We start from the raw sequence: 22,581 nt of genomic DNA on the forward strand, positions 1-22,581 counted from the left end.
CGATGGCATGCTCATCTGAGGGTTCTGTTGAGCCCTCAGTATGTGACCCAGATCTCGTCGCCATATTTTGGACCTGGCGCTCAAGTTGTGAAACCCGCTCAGGCTGATACGGGGCTCTATTTTCTCCCCTGGGCTGATCCCGGGAAGTGTAGCTATCCCTTCTCTGGTAGTACCCCTGGTTGGGAAGATTTTGGTACCCCTCCACCCTTGGCCTCCCCTCTCCCGGATTAAGTTGTCTGGTCTTAGGGAATTGGGGAAAGAAGGATGGATGATTTTGGGGCTGGAAATTGGGTGGATACCTGGGGAAAAAGTTCTGCCCAGGATTTGGTGAATTTCTGCCCTCCTGGGGGAAGTTAGGAGGGAAGTTCCCCGGGTCAGGTGCTTGGTTGGATCCCCCCCTTGGGCTGGAGGAGTCCACACATAACCCAGGATTGGTCGGTTTCCCTTGTAGCGGGGACTTACATAGTCAGGGGGGCGGGGGACCCCATTTGTGGGACTACCTCCTCGACTCCCTGTCTGTGACTGGCCCGAGGGCCTTCTGGGATGTGAATTATTTGGTGCAGGCAGGTTTTTAGGCCCCCCCATATCCAAATCTAAAACGGGGGCAACCTTTACCTCTGCCACCTTGGCAGCAGCAGGGGTGATGTTGGTTTTGGGGTTTTTCGGCGCGTTATTTTTATTTTCGATAGGCTTCTGCACCTCATAGATCCGGGAAGCCTGTTCAATGACCCAGTCTAAAGATCTTTTCTCATGAAAATCTCTCATGAGCTGGGTCATTATGTATTTGGGTAAGGCATGGAAAAACGTATTGATAAATTCTCTGCTATCTGTGCGCACCCTTCTGGTGGTCTGCGCAAAAGCACGCTTTAATTCTTGCACAAACTCTTGTGGGGCCTGATCCTCCCCACATTGCAAATTGTAGGCGGCCTTGCGAGCCTCTTGAGGATTTCTGTGCACAGAAAAAGGTTTCAAGATGGCCGCCCTGGATGTGGACCACCTTGAATGGTTTTGATCCTCCAGCCCCGCAAAGAAACTGGAGTATTCTGGTGAGAAGGTCCACTTTACATATTGAATACAGCTTTGGCTGTCCTTCAAATTGAAAGTCTCCATCATTTGCTCATAGAGCTCCAAGTGTTCCCAAACAGAATACTTGGCGTTCTTATGATAAGGCGTGATGACACTCCTTATTGCCTTTATTTGTTTCAATGGGACTTAAGCAAGGCCCTTTTTGCCTTATTGGCCTTTTTGGTTCGGGTAACCCTGGTCCATTCATCCTCCGACTCAGAAGCGCTGCTCCCAGAGGTGCCCGTCTGATCTTCCAGGTTTTCCCGGATTCTGCGAGCCTGGGAATGGCTGGCAGAATGTGAGGACCTGGTCTCCTGTGTCCTGTGACGCTCAGAGGAGTCTTCAGATCCCTCCTTGCTACCAGGATTTACTGGGTATCCCCCCCACTGACCTAACTGGGCAGAGGTTTTCAGGATGCCCTTAATGGGCCTACTCTCCTGGGGTTCCCCACTAAATTGCACTGTGCTTGGGTGCCCATACCCAGATGCCCGCCCCTCCATTCCTGGGAAGTACTGGCCTATGAGCCCCATACTTCTAGCTCAGGAGTTTCTCTTTCCCAGCGAACCTCATCTCTATCCGCCCCTGCTTCCTGTTGCAATGCAAGAGCCTGCGCTTTCAGTTCCTCAGTTAAGGCTTTACTAGATTATATCAGTCTTTCCTGCATGGCTACCTGTTGCTGGAGCCTATCATTGTGCTGACAGAGAGCCTCATTTTCTCTCTGTGCCTCCTGATTGGTCCTGGAGTACTGGGCCAGTTTCTGCTGCAAGAGGGTTACCTCCTCAGTCCCATCCCTACTGGCCTGCTCCTTTCTTGCCAGAGCATCCTCCACCCTCCTGGTGTGCTCTAACAAGTTCTGGTGTTCTTTTTGGAGGTCACCCAGTCCCTGGAGGGCCAGGTGATTTTCTTCCATTTTCCTTTTTAAGTGGCAGACTTCCTGGCCTAAGGTATCCCTTTCCTGACTAAGAGCCTGCATCTGTGCCGCCAGGTCGTCCCTTTGCCTTTGGAAGGCACCAGCTTTCTGGCGCTCCTGGTCAAACTCCGCCTGGGTATCCAGGTCTTTCAAAATCAGTTTATTGCTTTCCTATTTTTCCCTATCTAGGTGGCTTTGCAGGGTGACTACCTGCTCAGCACATGCCCTATTGAAATCTAATTGTTGCTCCAGCTTTTTCTGGCTCTGCAGTAGGGTGTCCAAACCTTCTTGGTACTCCCTCTGTAAGGCCAGAAATCTGGTATCCTGGTCAGCCTTTTCCTGTTGCAGCACATTCATATCCTCCTTTATTTTAGTGATGTACTGTCTGCTGTCCTTTTCTGACTCCTGGCTCCTGAGCAGCGTCTGCTCAGAAGAGTCCAGATCAGATTGGGCCTTCTCTAACGCCATCTGTTGCCTATTTGCCAGATCTTGGCCTTCAGCACATTTGTCCTGCATGGCTCCCATATATAGGTACAAATATGCCGCTATCCTGGCAATCTTATTATGTTCATCTTTGGCCTTAGGGGCCATATATAGTTCACTCAGGGCCACATGTAGGGGACCCTGATCTCTCCATGTATCTGACCCTGTTTCAGTGACCTGTTGCGCGATTGCCTGCAACCAGACTGTTTGGTCCTGATGAGTCCACTCACCTCTCACAAATAGCTTATGTAAGAAGTGCTCTCTGGCTATTTTGATGTCTACCAGTGTTGTCATTCTGGAATTTGAGTTACTTCCTGACTTACAGAAGTTTGTATTTTATTTTTGCAAAAAAGACTGTTTCCTTAGAGCGTTCCTTTGAGGAGTGCTTTACAGCGTAACACAGTGTGGTGATCCGACCGGATGTATGTCTCCTGTCAGTTAGCACACTGTATTAATCTGCACAAGTGATAAATCTAACCCAGAATATCCCGGCTCCGAGCCCCCACTTTTGTAAGCGATATTCAATCAACACTGCAGCCAAGTCAATGCCTAGTCTGGGATGCTGAGGAAAACCCTTATTAATGTATTTTTATGTCTAGTTCAGTACTCTGGATGACCACCCTTGTATAACACCCCCCTCTTAGAATCCCCCTGACCCCACTGAGCCAAGAAGTAGGTTTTTTTGCAAATTAAAAGGTTTATTTGAGAATTTAAACAATATATATATATCACACTTTATAATAAATTAATATCTGATAGTACACTTAGACATATGCTGTTGATCAACAATGGGTAATCTGGCACTAGCACACTTCTTTACAATCAATGAGGAGTTAGTATAGGATGGATAAAGTAGCAAAAATACTTTTACGATTTCAAGGGAAAAGCAATGATGAGGAAAAAATGCAGTACAGAAATACTTGATATGATTTTAGCAAAAGATAAGATAATCACTTTTTCTCTGGCAATTCACCCCCCTCCCCTATGCAATGTAAGAAATGGAAGGAGATGGAAAGAGGAGCACACAGTTCTCAGGAATACAATCAAATACAATACGAAATTCAGTTCCCCCCCAGCAAGCTTAGAGGAAACAGGTAGGAGTTTGAAACACAGGCCCAAAATGCTTTTTAAATGTGATGGCAATGGATGGGAAAATGTGCCAACTAATTTTAATTCCCTCTAGAGATTCAGGGTGAGTGGGAGATGCGGGTTGGTATTAGTTCAGGCTCACTTTAGCAATGCTCTATGATTTATTACCAAGTTGCAACGGATTTTAACAAAAGAAAGAAGGGAGCTGCTATTTTGACAAGTGGAGAAATTGAGCCAAAATCGCAAATCGCTGTAAATTTCGCGAGTGCGTAAATCGTGATTGCGGAAAAAGTATAAGGAGTAGGAAGTCGGTTCTAGGCTTGTTCCCAAACGGTTCCAGAGATACGGACGATTAAATAAAGGTAGTTTTTCGGATTTAAAGTAAACTCAAAATGACAGGTGACAGCTTGCAGCTGCAGAATTGACAGGTGACAGTTGTGCAGCTTTAAAAATGACAGATGACACGATTTCTAGGAGGCAGTTCTACTTAGGTTAAAATAGTTTGGATTAGATTATTTTAACTAAGAGATTGGGTTCTGCCCAGTTCTGGCGGTACTCACAATATATTTTGTGCAGGAATGGGCCTCGCCACGGATCTGGTCAGGTTTTGGACTGGACTCCAGTTCTGGTCTCGGCACTTCACAGCGATCTGGGTCACTGGTTCTGCTCACAGCGGTCTGGGTCAGCTCTGCTGGTCTAGCCTCTCTGGATACGGCGGGTCAATCAGGCACCAGTTCTGCTCACAGCGGTCTGGGTCTTTGGTTCTCTCTCTGGCAATTGCTCTTGGCAAAAGAATTCAGACAGCTCGCCCGGCTGTTGAATAGTTTGGTTAGTTTTGAGGCCTGCTGAAGAGGATTCAGCTGGTGGATTCAGGCATCTCTGCTACAAATTCTGGAGTTAATTTCTGCTACAGGTTCTGGAGATTGATGGATTTGAAGTCTGGATCTCTGGATGTGAAGTCGTCGGTCAGCATGCTCCGCAGCAAATGGAATTGAATCTCTCTACCTGTCCCAGAAGTCTCTTTTTATGTGTTTTGGAAAGTGGGTGTGTGCGTTGGTCATAACTAAACCTGCCCCTCTCACTTATCATTGGCCAATTCCTCCTCTCTCCCTTGATTGGGGGAAGGAAATGTGAGTCAGAGTGATGCTGTGGGTTTTATGGTCAGAGGAACCTCCCCTTGTCAGATTGCACACAAATCTATTTCTGACCCAAATACATATTTATCTATGTACCATTTTTCTAATATTATAGGTCCAGTTTACATATTTTCTGTAGCACCAAACCATCCGATCCCTGTCTTTGTACGATGTTGTGTCCACTGATGACAGAATTCTCCCCTTTTCATCCAGATAACAACCTCTAAACCTTTCCAGATTTTACACAAATGTTCACCAGGGATATGGGTTACAGATGATAAAGTGTCAGATTTTTAACATGCATACATTTGGAGTGAGACCCTGTTTTCCGCTAGCAACCCCCCAGAATACACCACAGGGTCCTAACGCCTCTTAAAATGTTCACAGAAAAAGCATGAAAATAATGATATTACTTATATAATTCTGACAAGTCCGCACTATGAGTTATCTATCGTTTTAAAATTATGCTCTGGTCAAAAAGGGGTGTGGCTTCCCACATCACATGGTGGAATAACTGGTTTATCCACTTCCCCCAAGCCAGCTTGTTCACAGAGGCACAGCTGCCCCCCAGTTTCTCCCAAGAGGAAGCTATTTTACGACGCCCCCAATATAACATTTGCCTGAGTCCAGGACAGGCCTTTGTTCAACTCCCTGTAGTCCCCAGCTGCTCCACCCCTAATCTAATCAGAGAGGTGACCACTCCTTTTGGCAAGGGGAAGAGTGGCTGAGCAGGTTTCAACTCCTGTCGGGGGTAGTTGCCAGGCAGAATCCAGTTTCATTAAGCCAGGTTTCAGCTAAATGTCACTTTTTGTTCCCAATTTAAATCACTTACAATTTTTACATATACATTAAATAATTACTTCCTTCAAGTCATTTCATAATTTAGTTTTACATTGTATCCACCTCTTAGCCAGTCTTTCCTTGGTCTGGTTTTGTTTCATTTGTTCAGTTTTACACAAAAGTCTGGTGGTTTTAAAACGCCGGCTTTCTGATAGTGGTGAGTACTGGTAATGCAACCATTTTTGGGATTAAGAAAATGAATTACAACAGTTCTGAGTTGCTTTTTTGGCAATCAGCATTCCCATTCCCAATGGTGTCAGGCTACTGTGTGTGTAGCCCAATGGTGGTGTTAGGCAGTGCCCTCCTGTGCTCACAACATAGGCAAAAATGGGTGGCAGCCTATTCTTCATGTTTTCCCTGTGCACTCTCTGGGGAGTTCTGGCCATCATGATGTTTTCCATGCCAGTACTGCCCAGTTTTATGGTAGGGCTTGGATGCATGGGTAAAAACATCCCACAGACCTCAAGTGGAACGATGGCCTAAGATGGCCTTGCCTAGTACTGCCTATCACTTATCTCGATAGACGTAGTCTGTCATGGAGTTAAGATTCCCTCCTTTTCTCTTGTTCTCTCTTCTTTCTATCATTCTGTTATTTTTCCTTTCGTTGAGTGATGAACATGGAAGGTATAAAACGTTCTAAATAAAAAGTAATTGTACTGTGTAAATACATTTAAAAAAAATAATTAAGCGCTACATGTAGGCCCCATTGGCTCCTTCAAAGTCAGCTTTCCTTCTGTTCCTTTGCTTTCCTAAAGTTGCACATTCTAAAATAAGATGCAAAACCCTACAGTTCCACATAAAATTGTGTACATTCCCTGCCATCAACATATGGAATGTTACACTTTGCATTCTTATCTTTCCACATGTAAGATGCTATACTTTCTTCAATATATAGAATGCTACAATACATTATCAAGGGAAAGTAGCAAGGGAAATGTAGTAGAATGTGCTGCTGGCGCAGGCCACACATGTTCTTTTTTGCTGTACCATCTGAAAATGTGTGTTAAGAAAGACCACATGCAGTTTAATGAATAATAGTGCAACAGAGAGATATACTATCCATGTGCACACAGCGCAAGAGCATGCACTCTCTTCACATTACATTGTCTGCACAATACACTGTAGTTCAGCACAAGGTCCTGTGTATGCGACCTCTTCAAAACTGTCTAAGGTACTATGAGAAAACAAAGCACTAATTGTGGAGGTAGTCTCTAGTTTGTTTATGTATGTAAGTGAACTACACTAAACATTTTGCAAAAGATGAATCTAAGGTTTTAATTGATAGCATATGCACTTTCTTTCTCACTAGCTCCGAATGGAAAGACCCACTGGCCAACGATGATCTGCCAGCATGCATAATTCGAGGCTCGGTGGTGATGAAACCGGCTACGAAAGACTTCCACGAACAGGCGGTCACATTTGAGGATGGGACCCGAGAGGACATAGACGTCATCATCTTTGCAACAGGGATAAACTTTGATTTCCCTTTCCTGCAAGAGTCGGCCATCAAAGTCAATGACAGCCATGTTGTCCTCTACAAGAATGTGTTTCCACCGGACCTGGAGAAACCGACGCTGGCACTCATTGGCCTCATCCAGCCCATCGGTCCCATTTTGGTTGCATCAGAGCTGCAGGCGCGCTGGGCCACAAGGGTCTTCATGGGTAAGTCAATGGGTGGCAACTCTATCATTGTTGGGCGTCATGAGCTTCAGAAAAGATATCTTGCACCTGCAACATTGAGGAACGTCTATCAGTGAAGGTCCGAAGTCTTGAATTAATGTGGGGGTTCCCTGCTGACGAACGGGGTGATGTGAAAAATCTCATAGCAGTACCTTGAACATCAATGCTACACTCAGAAACAATCGGATCTGAGTGTTCTATTCTCCTTAACACTGAAGTGTGTCAAAAAGTTCCCTCAGGATTGAAAGTTGCAGCATCTTACTTTAGAAACCGAGAAGATTAAACAGAAATCTCGTTCACCTCGTAAAACCGTTACTTTATCATGTTTACATTAAGAAACCGACTTTTTTTCAAAATGGGAAGAGAATTTAGGAAAGAGTTGGAATTCTTATTTAATAACAAGTTTTTTGGTATCCAGTGCCACGAAAAAAAGGCAACATTTTTTGAACGAGTAAATAATTTGCTGATAAAAGTCCACACATTCTTGCAGTGTTTTCTTGCAAATGTATGGGGCAATGAAATAAGCACTGTTGCCAACCTCCTGAGATCTATAACTCATCTTTGCACATCTTCCGTCTTGTGCATGTTGTTTAAACTGATAGCGTTACGACCTGAAGCTGCAAAGTCAACATGTTTTCCTTTTGCGCAGGCCACATCACAAGTCTCACTCAGGTAGACGAGCCATGGAGTGGGCCTGCAATGCCAAAGAAGCAGCATCCCAGAATTACACATTGCCCATTCTCACATTCACGCAGACGGTTGCCCCTTCTTGACACACATTTTTGACTGGTTGGGTTTTCTCTGTTGAAAGCTGAAGGCCATCCCTCCATGTTGACAGTGGTTTCTGCTCGTGATATCTTTATACTCTTCTTTGTCGCATGCAGTATGCACCAGGAGCAATGTGTTGTGTGGTGTGATTTATTGTGCTTTTGAGTGGTTTGTTTTCGTTAGTTGTCTTTTTCTGTATGACTTCTGTGAGTGCACGTGCAGTGCTACCAGTTCTTGACTGGGTGTGTTGCCGGTGAATGTTTGTGTCATCTTTGAGTGTGATGTGCTATTCGTTTTTTTGTCTCCTATATATTGAAATAGCTTAAGGGCACGGTTGCAGTATATCATGCAGCTAAAGGTTAGGTTGCAGCACATCACTTTGCTTAAGGTTATGGTTGCAGTACATTAGATAAGGCAGGAGGTTACTGTTGCAGTAGATCTCATAGCTTAAGATTACGGTTGCAGTACATCACATTGCTTAAGGTTACGGATTCAGTTGCAGTACATCTCAAAAGGCAGGAGGTTACAGTATATCACATAGCTTAGGGTTGTGCTTGTAGTACATCATATAGCTTAAGGTTATGGTTGCAGTACATCACATAAGGCGGTGGAGCAGCGCATGGCTGTTCTATCAAATCAGGTAAGTTTCAATGTAAATTAATTTGGTGGTCTAACGATGCTGTTGTACCACCCTGCAGCACGAGGCTCTTCTATCAAATCAGGTAAGTTTCTATGTAAATTAATTTGGTGGTCTAACGATGCTGTTGTACCACCCTGCAGCACGAGGCTCTTCTATCAAATCAGGTAAGTTTCTATGTAAATTAATTTGGTGGTACAACGTGATGGCAGTATCTAGAGAAGACAATACCTGGTGCTAAATATGGTTGGTGTGTGGTTGCGTGATGGGCCTTAGTTATGTGGAGGCTTTCACCAGGTTAGTTTGTAAGCAATTCTCCATGTTACAAAGGAGAGAACTGGGGTTGCCAAGCCAGCTGACAGAAGTGCCAGCACCAAGGATTGGATGTGTATAGATGAATGCGTGGGGTAAACAAGAGCAAATTGATGGGGGATATCATTAAATAGCATCCATTAATCACCAGGAGCACCATCATCTATCCACAGCACAAACAACAGCATCACAACTCTGCTAACAGCAGCAACTCTGTATCTATATAATGAATACAGCATCCATTAATCACCAGACCCACCAATGTCTAGCAACAGCAGAACTGACAGCACCACAACTCCGCAAACAGCAGGGATTCTGCATCTATACATTATTACAGCATCCGTTAATCACCTGACCCACCAACACCTATTCATAGCACAACCTACAGCATCACAGCCATGCTAACAGCAGCAACTTTGCATCTATATCATTAATACAGCATCCTTTAATCACCAGACATCTCAGTTTCTCCTCACAGCACAACCTACAGCATCACAAGTCTGCTAAGAGCAGCAACTGTGCATCTATACATTAATACAGAATCCAATTATCACCAGACACCCCAGCATCTACCCACGGAACAAACGGCAGCACCACAACTCTGCTAACAGCAGCAACTCTGCATCTATATCATTAATACTGCATCCATTAATCACCGGAAACCCCAGCATCTACCCACGGATCAAACGGCAGCACCACAACTCTGCTAGCAGCAGCAACTCTGCATCTATATCATTAATACAGCATCCTTTAATCACCAGACACCTCAGTATCTTCCCACAGCACAAACTACAGCATCACAGTATGCTAAGAGCAGCAACTCTGCATCTATACATTAATAAAACATCCATTAATCACCCATGGCCCCCAAATGCAATTGCTATAAAAAATGGTGTAGGAGAGGAAGCAAAAAGCCTTGCCTTTTAATCACCCCCAGAAAATCTGAAGGACGTGTGAGGACTTTTTTTTATATCTCTAGGTCACTTCCATTACATGCAGCAACTTGCAATAAGTTGCCACAATATATTTTCCTGATTTTCGTTTGCTAATGTATGGGGAATTAGCTTGCTGTTATGTTCTTTTATTTGGGACCTCTTGGCTACAATTCCAGACCTAGTGCAGTACTGGGCACACTAAAATGTCTTATTGTGAAAGAATAAACCCACACAATGACAGGCCATACACACACACGGTTTTTGTAACAGCACTCTTTGGCTTTTATCCGAATTTGTTAAAAATAGGACAGAGTCCAAATACGGCTTATCAAAATCCAGTTGGAAATTCTTAGTACAGCATAGAACATCTGCATGTAAAAGAGTAACGTCATGTACCAATTAGATGTGGATTTTGCAATCATAGGAAAAAGAAGCAAAAAGATAAATACATGTAATTTCACATTTTACAGCGGAGAGAAAACATTCTATATTTTTCAGGATATTCATCCTTATTTGCCATTTATCTTTTCTGGACAAATGATAACATGAGAAATATATTCACAATTGGCTCAGCGAGGCGAACACACTTATGTGCCTCTTCGTGCATTCCCTCCCACCACAAGAATGTATCTTTTCTTTTAGCAAGACTTTTTATGCATCAGCATTTGTCAGGAGACCCGCATTTGACCTTCTAATTACTAATAGTTTACTCTGTTGAGTTTAATGGTTAGTGGATTAATAATTAATCGGGTTCATTGTTAGTACCTACACTACACCACACTGCCATACTATGCAACGTTATGCTAAATCTCAACTCCTTTCTTTGGTTTGTAGGATTCTCATCAGTGTCTCAAATCAGCCCCAGGTCACACCTAAGCTGCACACTGCGGTCCCATTTACATTGTTGCTTTTTTACCATCCCTATTGAGATCAGTGGCTCTGTTGAAAGTAGTACACGGATGAAATGTGTGCACTAATTATGCCTACAGACTGCAGGTCATTAAGCAACTCCTCCCACATGCCAGCAAGTGTGGTCCCTGCCAGGCTGAGCGTTCTTGGTCTTGTTACAGCAGTAAAGTTGTGTGGTGCACACATACAAAGTTAGCTTATATTTTGTTTATTCTCTCTTTTCATTATCAAATGACTTTTTTGCATTTACATAATTACTGAAAAACACTTTTATTTGTAAGAAATTATCTGTTGTTTCGCCTGCTATCAGGATGCAGTGACAGTTTAGTATTTAGAGTTCCAAAATAACATTGGTCTTGAGAGACAGCTTCGACTTCATTGAAAGCACATTTGTTGTCTGTGAAAGTAAATGTAAAACGTCTGCAAAAGCTGAAGGGAAATGAAGTCCCACCTCTCCAAGGAATCTCTATGCCTCAATAACTAGGCCATCACATCGCCCCTCGCACCACCTGACTCACTAGGCGCCCCCGGCCCCTCTCCTCCCAGCTAACCGGTACAGCTGTACCCCTCATCTGTGCCCCTGTGTATCCTACGCCCCGCTGTAAATCTGTTCTGTTGTTACCTCTGAAAAGTGCTGCGTTATGCATCTGTACTGTGTATACCTCTGCAAAGCGCTCCGTTGCTTCTCGAAGCTAGATCCACGCTCAGTAAATACCATAAGAATAATAATTATAAAAGTCTGTGTGCCTAGTCAACATTTACTGGAAAACCTTTCCCGACCATTAAACATCTTTTCAGAGAAAGATGCCTTTTTTACTCTAAACGAGAGTGGCCAGTAGACTACTAAAGCAGTTCTCGAAGGGCTGGCCCTACAGGCCAGTACTGGGCAGCTTTCTGGACCCTTGTGGGCCATTTTATTGATTTAGTAGACTGTAAAGGTGGTCGTTTTAAACACATTTATCACGAATTATCCCAGCAATTGATGCCCAAAATGTACTGTTTCCCTGCATGCAATGCATACCTTTCCTTCATCCAATAAAGGTTAAACTGAGAACCCTCCCCTTTTCCGCAAATACTAATGAGCTGCCCAGCGTGTTTCTGTGCTACTCATTTCGCTCTGGGCAGTCTGCTGAAGAAGTTATTTAGACTTTCCAAAAATATGCATTGAACCACCTCTGCATAATTCTCCAAGTTAGTTCAAGAAAAGTATTTTTGTGTCAGTTTGTCATTAAAAGTCATGGATATAGATACATGAATGCGGGTCACTTTTTGTTGATACCCGGGACTATTTTATGCGCCAATGTGTGCCTTGTCAGTAGTTTGGTGTGTACTACTAAAAACAAACGAACGCTGCATTGACCTAGCTGATGCCTGTCATTGTACGACCAAAACGGGTTGCAAACTTAACAAATCATACTAATTATTGCAACCGAGCTAGCCCATTCATAGCAGGAAAGTAGGCCAAACTAATGAGCTATTTAACTCAGTGTTTACAGTGCTATATATAGGGAGATGTGCAGTAATATGCAACCACTCTTCGACTAAATGTCTGCCTGCAAGGAGCCAGATCTACCTCAGGCGATGGTATCATTCCGGATGACATTTTGGCCGAACAGTCCATCAACACATGCATTTTTAATTCAGGAAAAACATTTGTGAAGTCAGTTCCACATTTTAAATGTTTAACTTTTCTTATGATTGTCCTATCTAGAGTGGGAAAACATATATATATATATCTAAATTGTTTTTTCAATATACATTCCACAGGTAGTTTCAAAGTACCTAAAAAACGCCCCCTTAAACTAGCGGTCCTGATCCTCAGATATGTGGTTGGAAATAGAGTAGAGATGGCCTTGCTTCCTAATGTCCATATTTCTTCTTTCAATCTTTTATTGGTGGGGAATGTTGTCAATTGGTTTCGGTTCGAATTTTTTTTATCTGAGTGTGTTTCTCCTGGCCATGATCTGTAGGCCACTTGCCGCAAACTCCAATTTGTGCAACTGAATACAATCAAATCCATTTGTCCATTTGATAGATGTCCAACTGAAAGGCCCACCGGGGAAAACACAGGCATTTCTGGATTTATAAATGTGGGTGATTGGATATGGCTGATTGGATATTTAACCTGCTTCGTAAACTCACTGACGTTTTAGAGAAATGCTGATCATGAGCACAGTGAGTTTTTTTCTTATGTGTATGCTTAAAGCATTAAGGAACAAAGAACATGGCAGGAGGTAACCTTAAGCTGGGTTTTCGCTTCTTCCCAGAATCGTACTCCCTCTCTCTCTCACACACATAGACACCCGCAAATCTACATAGTTTTGCTGAGCTTTCTTCAATCTGGTTCTTGAACTGGCTTGTGGGTAGTTGCCCTCTCCCTTTTTGACCCAAGTGTTTTTTGTTTGCGTTGCCCCATTCTAAACCCTCCCAGCCAGTTGCCTGAAAATGAGGGAATAAGGGGCTCTGATGTTGATGGTGGTCCTGCTACTGATTTTCATGACAGCAGAACATTAATGGATCCTCCCTGTGGTCCCTTAACCATTTGAGTCCTCGCCTCTCCAACAGGAGAATTAAGGCAGATTTTCCGCTCGGTTTGGCTGTTGGGAACATGGAGCTCCAGTATTAAGTGTAACTGGAAATAGAGCTATTGGTGTGCAGAAAGCTCCAGTTCTTTGACGCTACAGACTCCTGTTAGACATTGGGCATCTCTCCAGGATTTATTTAAGGCCATGTCTTAGACCCCTCCAGAACGGGAACCTTTTGAAAGGGGGCTGCAATGAGTGCCTTTTGTGAAGCATGTGGGATGTTTCTGAGATTGAGCGGTATGGCACATGACCATACTACAGTTTTGAATTAGCCTGCCCTCAAGTGAAAGCAGTTCTCACCCTGTGAAATCTCTCTGTGTATATGAAGTTCCTTCATAAAGAGGTAGGATGCATTTTCTAACTTAGAAAGTGCTAGTTTGGTCCCTCCCACCTTAGCCTTTCTACTGCTCCCATATTTCTTTTGCCTTTTCGTGGACAGGACCTTCTTTTGTTTCCAAAGACCTGGTAATATTCAGATTAATCATGGGATTGCCTTCACAGCTTGCATTCCATCTCCTTTTCCTCCAGAGGAGGAGAGGGTGCATCTTCTTGATGTTAGTAAAGCAGTATTATTGTGTATGGGATGGATTTCGGCTTCCTAAAAGTGAGCATCCCTGGCTGCCACTTAGAGTAAAGGCAATCAAGGTTTATCAACCTTCCTCCTTCACTTTCAGTGGGCGGCTTGCATCTACTTTAATAGATGGTCATTTCCTTTGAGCTGTTCCTTGTCCTCTCCGTTGCAAGCAAGGACTGCAAGAAGGGCAGTGAACTCATCGGCAGAGCCAGTGTTCTTCCCCTACTTAAGGTTGTGTGGTAGCCGTGTAGCCCTGCCTCTACACTTTCATTTCTCTTTAAAAGTAAAGGGCGTGGAGCAATTCAAAACCCACTTTCAAGGTGAGTTCGGCCCTCCAGTAAGTTGTGTTCCTCTGTATGCCTGTTAGTGTGTTTCTGCGGTGATTCAGCCATCGTTGTGTTGTTTCTTGTGGGGACTGATGTGTGCGTTGCTTTGGTATTCCTTCACGTGTCGCAGGCAGAGGGATCTACAAGCCTGGATTTGGGAGAAGAGTGCAGTGTGCATGCAGTCCTTGTGCAGTAGCCACCTCCACCGTCCCACCTTGCTACTCTCCTACCTGCATACTGACCCATTGACGGCCGGATTGGAAAGGCTGCCTGGGATGTGAAACCATGCTTCTATGCTGGTGTAGGACCTAACAAAAAAGTCAGGCAATAGGAAAACCGGGCAAAAAAGGGACACGTGCCCCATGTCTCGCTCTGCCGTGAGTGAATCAATCTGGAGGGGGGCTGCTTTCTCCTGCTGCCCATATCTTGTTGTAACCTGCGCAAAGGAGAAAACCCTCCATTGCAAAGGCTTGCAGTTACAAAGGGTTGCTTTCACCATATCTTTTAATTGACAAAGACGAGCTACAATCTTGTCTCTTTGCAATGTAACACTAAACGCAGTAGGAGCCTATTGTTTAGATTGCAGATAAACTTGCATGCAATTCAAATAGCAGAGAAAATAGAAATCTGTACAGTATCCATTGCGTACCACGTGCCACATCTCACAAGGTCCACCCAAGAAGCAGTACTATCGGCATTGGCAAAACCAACAGGTCAAGCTTCAGAAATGTAGGTTACTTGTGTCCTGCTGTGCAGAGCAGACCTAAACAAACACCAAAATAACACTAACAATCTAATGCAGTGCAAGAGCGAAAAGCGCATGAATATACCAAGCATTAGTGAAACAGAACATGCGATTAAAAGTGTCATTCACAAATCTCTCCTCCAACTTGGTTAGCTCTTCACCTGAATGGCTACTGCTGCAACATTGCTTCCAGCAAACCGCACTTGTTCTACATCATGGAGCTACTGACTGACACCAAGACTCTTCTCTGATATGTATATTCTAGAGATCTGACATTGAGCTAAAGCTCTCTCTAGCTAGAGCTAAGAAAATCAGAGAATAGATTCATGGATGAACAGCCCAGGGGAAGAAAAACAGATTGCAACACTGCCATGGACATATGTCTGATTGCTTGGCAATGTACCTACTTCACTTGTATTGGCAAAACCATAGGACCTTTAACCCCTTAACTGCTGATTGTAATCAAGTCTATGCAAAAAGTACACGCATACACGTCCTTAGCACTAGAGAAGACGAATAGAACATAAACTTTGTATTACAAATCAGATCTTTCCAGTCCTGATGGTTCAACACTTTAATTTAAAGATTTGGGAATGGGAAGATGCCATTGACATAAGCATTGGCCTGTGTTGAGCAGCACTGACAACCACCACAACCCATCACAACCCATGTACTGTTCACCACCAGTTGATAGAGACAGTTATTTTATTTTATTTACGTGCATATGGTTGAAACAACATTTCACACGATAAAAACAAGATTTAAAAACATCAAGACACTTCTTAAGTGTAAAAATCACAATTAAATCGCAATAAATGACCAAATTACACACATTCTAACAATCGAATAAATAACATATTTCATTTTAGTCAAATTGATTAATACCAAAAATAGAAGCACCTTATTGCACATTTTCCTCCACAAATTAAAAATACTGAGCACTGTATCCATTGTATGAAGTGACAGTTGGCAGGGACAAGTGCTGCTGGATTTTTCTTTACTTGGATTGCTATTCTGTGACCTGTTTCAAATGGAATATTACACCTTGCTGACAATGCTGGAAACGTTGCTTCAAAGGAGTGTGGTTCACTTTAATTCTCCTGTGCATGCTGGGAACTCTGCGAGCCCCTCCTACCAACTTACTGCCACTGACTTAAAAGCTCCAACTCAACCGAAGCGGAGCGAAGAGAGTCAAGTGACAGTTGGCAGGTGTAGCGTGGCGTGAGTGTTGGTCCAGCCGTCAATTTAGCAATTTAACAGTCTGCCGCCTGCTGGCTTGCCTGGCTTTCTGTTCGCCTTTTGAAAATCGCATCATCCTGACTCTGGCGGAAGGTGCACACGGACGGGAAATCAACTGTAAGTAACTTTCCTCACACTACTGCAGTATAAGAACCGCGCTGAACGGTCTACCGAGCTTTGTGTCTACTGTATTCGCCAGAGCTGTTACAGTGACGGAGAGACTGCAGCGCTTTGCCCTTTGATCTCTGTAGCTGTGAAGGAGTCCATTTAGCCCTGGATTTTCTGAGCACATTGTTGCACGTTTGTTTTTTGATAGTTTCTTCGGGACCTAGTGGCAATGAAGACTCGCCAGGTAAAAAAAGTGATTAATACTCAACTCACTATAGATGCTAACTCTGGCGCACATCTGGATATGGAGAAGTCTTCATTGAACCCGCCGATGGATACAAATTTAACACCCAACTCACGGCTAACGAGAGCATTGAACGCTGAAACTGCCTTTAAGCCAGTAAATGCAAATTAAATTACTAAATAGCTACAAAATGCAGACTCTTGAAAATCAAGCGAGATATTGTGTGTTGTTAAAGAAGGGGATGCAATAGCCAAAATTAATTCTCTACAACGAAATCTCACAATTGATACTGCTGCAACTTTAGCGTCTACAAATCAACGACGGTGAGCTGGATGAAGTTTTTTATAATGCCTGTGGATTCTGAACAAGTGGTGCATCATGGAACTTTTTCCATTCGGTCCATTTCAGATGACAATCCTACTTATACGCCGAAAGGAAATAGGACATCTTCAAAGTTGGAACTGGACCACCTAGCCAATCCAACTACTGAAATTGACTTCAGCCTTATGGATTCTGCCAAAACGATGAACAATTCAGATCTTGCTGTACAATTGGTTAAAGATCTGTCAATTCTTGCCGAAAAAATGTCCACTCAAAAGTGAAAGAGCTTGGCCACAATTCAACTCAAGCTGACTGAGCTTGAATGTAATATGTCAATGGACAGACATTTATCATTTGGCTCAGCTAATGAATCAGAATTGATTACTGATGTAAAAGCTGTCCACCCGCAACTAATGGATGATAAAAGTCCAGATAGGAAAAACATTATGTCATCACCTCCCTATAAAACATCAGAGACGAGACAAGACGCGAGGAATTCTATCTCTCAAAATCACCTAAATTCATCTGATTCGAGTAGTCTGTCCAATCCAAGTCTAGTAGATGCTAATTGGGAATCAGATCAAGCAAAGCCAAACCCAGCGCCTATGAACTTGGAGAGAGTTGACCTTTAGAGAATCATTTTAGCCTCTATTTCCCTCTTGTTGTCGCCTTTTCTAAAGCTATATGAAGCATTACATGAATCCATGAGAGACCAGTCCACTTTGATGCCCATGCTTCAATCCAAATTAACAACCCTGGAGTCCTTTGTAACCTGAGTTGAGACCTGTTTGGACAAAGAAGCTGAAGTGTCATTAATGTGACAAAACCGGTTGTCTGATTTAGCAAGGAGAGAATCCAATGATAATTCCATGCTAATGGAAGCAATATTAGAGGATTGTCGCTGGATGCGCGCCATGTGAAAAATGTATAAATTCAATGCTCTACCACAACAAGCTGTAGAACCATTGTTACCTTCAGATGAGCTCCTGCCTCCAGTAATTATCATTGATCTAACAATTCCAGCTCAAGTAAAAAATGTTGACAATAATATATTCTCAATTTTTACAGACAAAGACCTGGCCAAAGGTAGACCTGATCAAGGCTTGATGATCAAAAAGTCTTTAAATAAAGACCAAAAGAAAAAGAAAAACCAGCCACCTCTGAAAAAGAAAACGTAAAGAGACAGGCTCTCCCGCATTCCTAATAAATCTACACATCCCACCTAAACTCATAGATGACCAACCTGCCAAGAAAGCACAGAAAGAATTAGTGCTGGTGGTCAAAACTTCATTGATCCCCAAGAGCAAAATAACAATGTTTCCTGATGGCCCATCTAGAAATGAGGTAACCATAGATGATCTGGATGATTCATCTGCTCTTAGTGATCTAGTAGAGTGCATAGAGCATGAAGCATAAGATGCACATTGGAACAACCTCTCTGAATCCGAATGGGCTGAAATTGAAAACCTTGCTGCCAAAATATCACAAGATTCCCCCCAAAAAAAGAAGCAAACCTTAAATCCTCCTCTGATAATCCTTGTGCTGAAAAATTTACAATGCCTGGAGTATTCTTTACAATGGAGGAAAAGAGGGAAAAATTAACGACACAAAAAAATCAAAAACCCCCTTGAAGTGCCTGAATACGAACATAAGGTCTCGGCTTACCGGCAAAGATCAAAACAAAGAAGATCAAAAAATAAATCTGGAATGTATTGATAAAAGAAGAAAAGTCCCAATTTTGAACAGGCTAACAGTGATAAAGCTTTTCAACCACTTACCTAGTCTAAGATCTATATCTACTGATGATCTAAAGATAGTAGAATTTGTCTCGGAGAAATCGATGGACGAAGTAATTATACACTTGAATTCTTGGCAAATCAAGAAGCTAATCCTAGAGCAGACCGAGAATCTTTCACGACTGGGTAATGCCCTTCAAGACTTTTGTCAGTCTATTGTACAGAGGCCAAGATTTGAACAAAGATACAATCCACTTAAAGAATCTTGTGAATTCAAGAGTAGAGTTCACTATCTTGGAAATCGCCAAACCAAAAATTTTAAAAATGTTAAATCTTCGCCCAGATCACGATGATAAACTAATGGCCAAGATCCGTTTTCCATCAGGTAATCCAAGAAACCAGATCTTCATGGAAAAACAAGATCTACGTAAAATTCACTTTATCGTGAGAAATAATGAAGATAAATCTGTAAGGAATTCAATCTCCAATGACAACCAATGGAATTGGCTTGCTGTAGCCCTAGCCGATCGAAAACTCCAATAGACTAAAAATGTCGTTCCACCCTCATGGACATGGATAGCAAGTTGGAACACAAGAGGTTTTAAATCTCTATTTTCAGGCAAGAAACCGGACCTATTAAAATATGAGGTGATATGCATGCAAGAAACTTGGGAAAATCTGCCCCGGCATGCAATAGATACAAAGCCTTACTAAATCCAGCCGGCAAGGGCGAGATGGGGCGACCCTTCTCTGGTCTCTGAACTCTGATAAAAACAGACTCCGTCTACCAAGTAATACATCACAGATTTCCAAACCCTTATATTCAGATTTTACATCTTCAAAGACGAATCCAAAACGCTCTGGAAAAAGTAATATTGTTGAATGTCTATTGGAGAGCTAACCAAAGAGATGAAAGTAATTTCCTCCAATCACTATGTGATGATATAGATCAGGTTACCATAGGCTTGAATGATGCCCTAGTGATTATCTGTGACGATTTTAATATGCACTTATTAGACAATAATGGCTATCCAAAAAAAGAGAATGATCCAACTGGGAATGCTCGTAAGTGGCATCAACAATTGGATGTAAAAGACTTACATATGTTTAATGATGACATAATGGGTGACATCCCTGGCCAGGCCACCTGGGGTAGAGGAGATACGAGATATTGTTTGAATGACTTCTTTGTATCAAGAAATCTAAAAAGGAGAGTCCACCTTCTGGAAGTCAAACCACAATGTATAAGCAATCATGATCTAATCGCAATAGCCTTTAACCTTGAAGGAAATAAACATCATCGTGAAACCATGGGTTCAATAGAAGTTTCTTGGGGACAAAATAGACTGAGAATAGGTAAAAGAGAAAGAGCAAAGATAGGGCATATTCTTAAACAATGCCCATGTGATGAGTTTAATCTGGTCGATTACACTTGAATCTTAAAAGACTTCTCTAAACCTTGTAAACAATATGAGGGCCACCATCAGAATCACTTTGACTTAAAAGTTTACAATGCAAAGAAAAAATTGCGAGCTGACATTTGAAGAATAAAAAAATGTAAAGAGACCAGGTGGAAAGAACTAATCCGACTGAAGAAACAGACATATAAAAATTGGCTAATTGCTACATGATCACAATGTCTCCAATCAGAAGCCGAGATTATGTTAAAGGCGTTAGCCCAGAAAAGTACACGTGATCTCTCGGAATTGCTAAGTAATGGTGGCTCATTTTGATCCGATAAAATGTTCGCAAAACATTAGTGAGAAGTCTTGGTGTGATCATTATACAAACCTATTCTCAGCACCTCAAGATACTTTTCCCAAGGAACCGGTAACATCTATGCGTAAGTGGAACATCAAAATTGACGTAGCTGACGTCGAAGACAGAATCAAGAAACTTAGCTCCTCGAGAGCAGGTGGCCCCGATGAGATATCTAACCAATTCCTCAAAAAAAAATCCAGAGGCATGGAGTAGAATCCTAATGCTAATCATAATCAAGTTTTAAGATCAAAGCAGATTCCAACAGCCTGGTGCAAAGCCATAATTGTTTCAATTCATAAAAAAGAAGGACAGGAAGAATCTGCATAACTATCGTCCTATAGCATTTTTGGACTCTATGGGAAAGTTGTTTGCCACAATACTTTTGAGAGATCTATCAATATGGTTAAAGAATGCAGGAATTCTTAATCAACAACAAACAGGATTCACTAAAGGGATTGGAACATCATTAAACATCTTTACGCTAGGCATTCTGAAAGCCACAGCCTTAGAAAATAAGGCAAAAATATATATGGATTTCTTAGATCTATAAAAAGTGTTTGATTGTGTAAATGATATTAAATTTTGGCTGAAACTAACCAAGTGGCACTGTCCAAGGGACCTAATCGAAGGAAACCGTGCTCTTTACTCTAATACTTCTGTACAGATCAGACTCTCGAATGCAGGCACACTCTTAAAGCAAATACCAACACAGCGAGGGTTGAAACAAGGATGCGCCCTTGCCGCATTCCTTTTTAGCCTATATATATATATCTGATCTAGGAATTCCTCAAGTTGAGGTTCGAGCATTTCCATCAAAAATAGATAGCAAAGCAATTGCTTGGATACTTTATGCTGATGATATAGTCTTCATTGATCTTACCACCGTAGGCCTGCAAAGACAATTAGATTGTTTTCAAAAATACCTGGAACTTAATTATATGATTCTAAATGTTCGGAAATAAAGAATTATACAATGTCATCTGGGCTAATTCCAAACTCTACGAAATTAAGCTGGTAGGCAAATGGTGTGCAACTAGAAGTTGTGGACATCATTTTATATCTTGGTGTGTTGATCAATAAAACAACAATGAGAGTGCTCATTATCAGGTGCTTTGACGAAAAGTGAAACGTCTAGCTGCCCAAGGATCCAAAATCCTCCGGGGATATGGAAGATTCTCCCTGATACATCTGGTGACATTTTACCATCAAAATGTTGCTGCCATATTGACATATGGTGCCAAAGGAATGCTTCACCTACCATGGGAAATCTGGCCACTCTTGGAAGGCCTTTTTTTGGCGAACATGCTTACGTTTACCCAATGCCCTTAAGATAGCAGTAATTCGCGAAGAACTTAAATTGCAATCACTAGAGAGTATGGTGTTATGGAAATCTATCTTGCTATACAGAAAAACTAGGTTGGCAGAAATAAATTCTCCTCTAGAAATATTCTGCTTCCCAGAGAGATGTAATGATACCATCCTCCAACACCGGTGGTCCAAGATTGCGTTAATAATGAAACAGTGAGATTTAAGCGAAGAAGACCTACTCTTTAATCCTACAAAAATTTAAATAAAACGTATTGAACAAGACTGGATTGAAACTCTATGGTTGAGAAATCAAGATCCCAGAAGACCATCGCGAGAAACAGACAAGAAAGGATTAAATAACTTGATACTATATTTAAAAAGATTTCCATCTCCCATTTATCGAGACTTACTCCTACGAGTTAGACTTAATATTCTACCCACTAACGAGATCGCCTTGGAAAGGAAACAGATTTTGCAAAATGAAGCAACCTGTCGGTTCTGTAAAAAAAGAAGATCAGATTGAAACATTGTCGCACTGGGTGCTTGTTTGTCCAAACTTAATAGTTTTACGTTCACTCCATCTAAAGAAAATGGAAATGGTGGTTTCTATGGATCTTGATGAATCCTGGTGGGAATGGATGCTAATGGGAGAAAGCACTAGCCTCTTTCTTGAAATGCTTAAGTTTATTGAGGCAATTCTACAAAAACTAAAATCTGAAAACAAATCTATTCTAAGGTGGGAGATTATCAAATGTGCTGACTTAATCTAAATGAAATTGTGAGCCTATGGTTAATCCTCCTTTTGGCAAAATCGCAAACAATTACACTTTTGGACATCTTTTTAAGACAATTGTCTTCTTTTTAATGATG

The 22,581-nt window shown here is 42.2% G+C and overlaps 1 protein-coding gene across 2 annotated transcripts in view; it reads left to right on the top strand.

Annotated features, from left to right (window-relative positions):
* Nucleotides 1-22,581, top strand: part of LOC138535011 (dimethylaniline monooxygenase [N-oxide-forming] 2-like) — an 812,736-nt gene that overhangs the window by 577,551 nt on the left and 212,604 nt on the right. For both annotated transcript variants that reach the window (XM_069641263.1, XM_069641262.1), the window contains one exon: nucleotides 6,833-7,185. In XM_069641263.1, coding sequence (XP_069497364.1) covers nucleotides 6,833-7,185 — 353 coding nt within the window. The remainder of the gene's footprint in view (nucleotides 1-6,832; nucleotides 7,186-22,581) is intronic.

Source organism: Ambystoma mexicanum, chromosome 1q, assembly GCF_040938575.1.
Source record: "Ambystoma mexicanum isolate Mex_15411 chromosome 1q, UKY_AmexF1_1, whole genome shotgun sequence".
NCBI lineage: Eukaryota > Metazoa > Chordata > Amphibia > Caudata > Ambystomatidae > Ambystoma > Ambystoma mexicanum.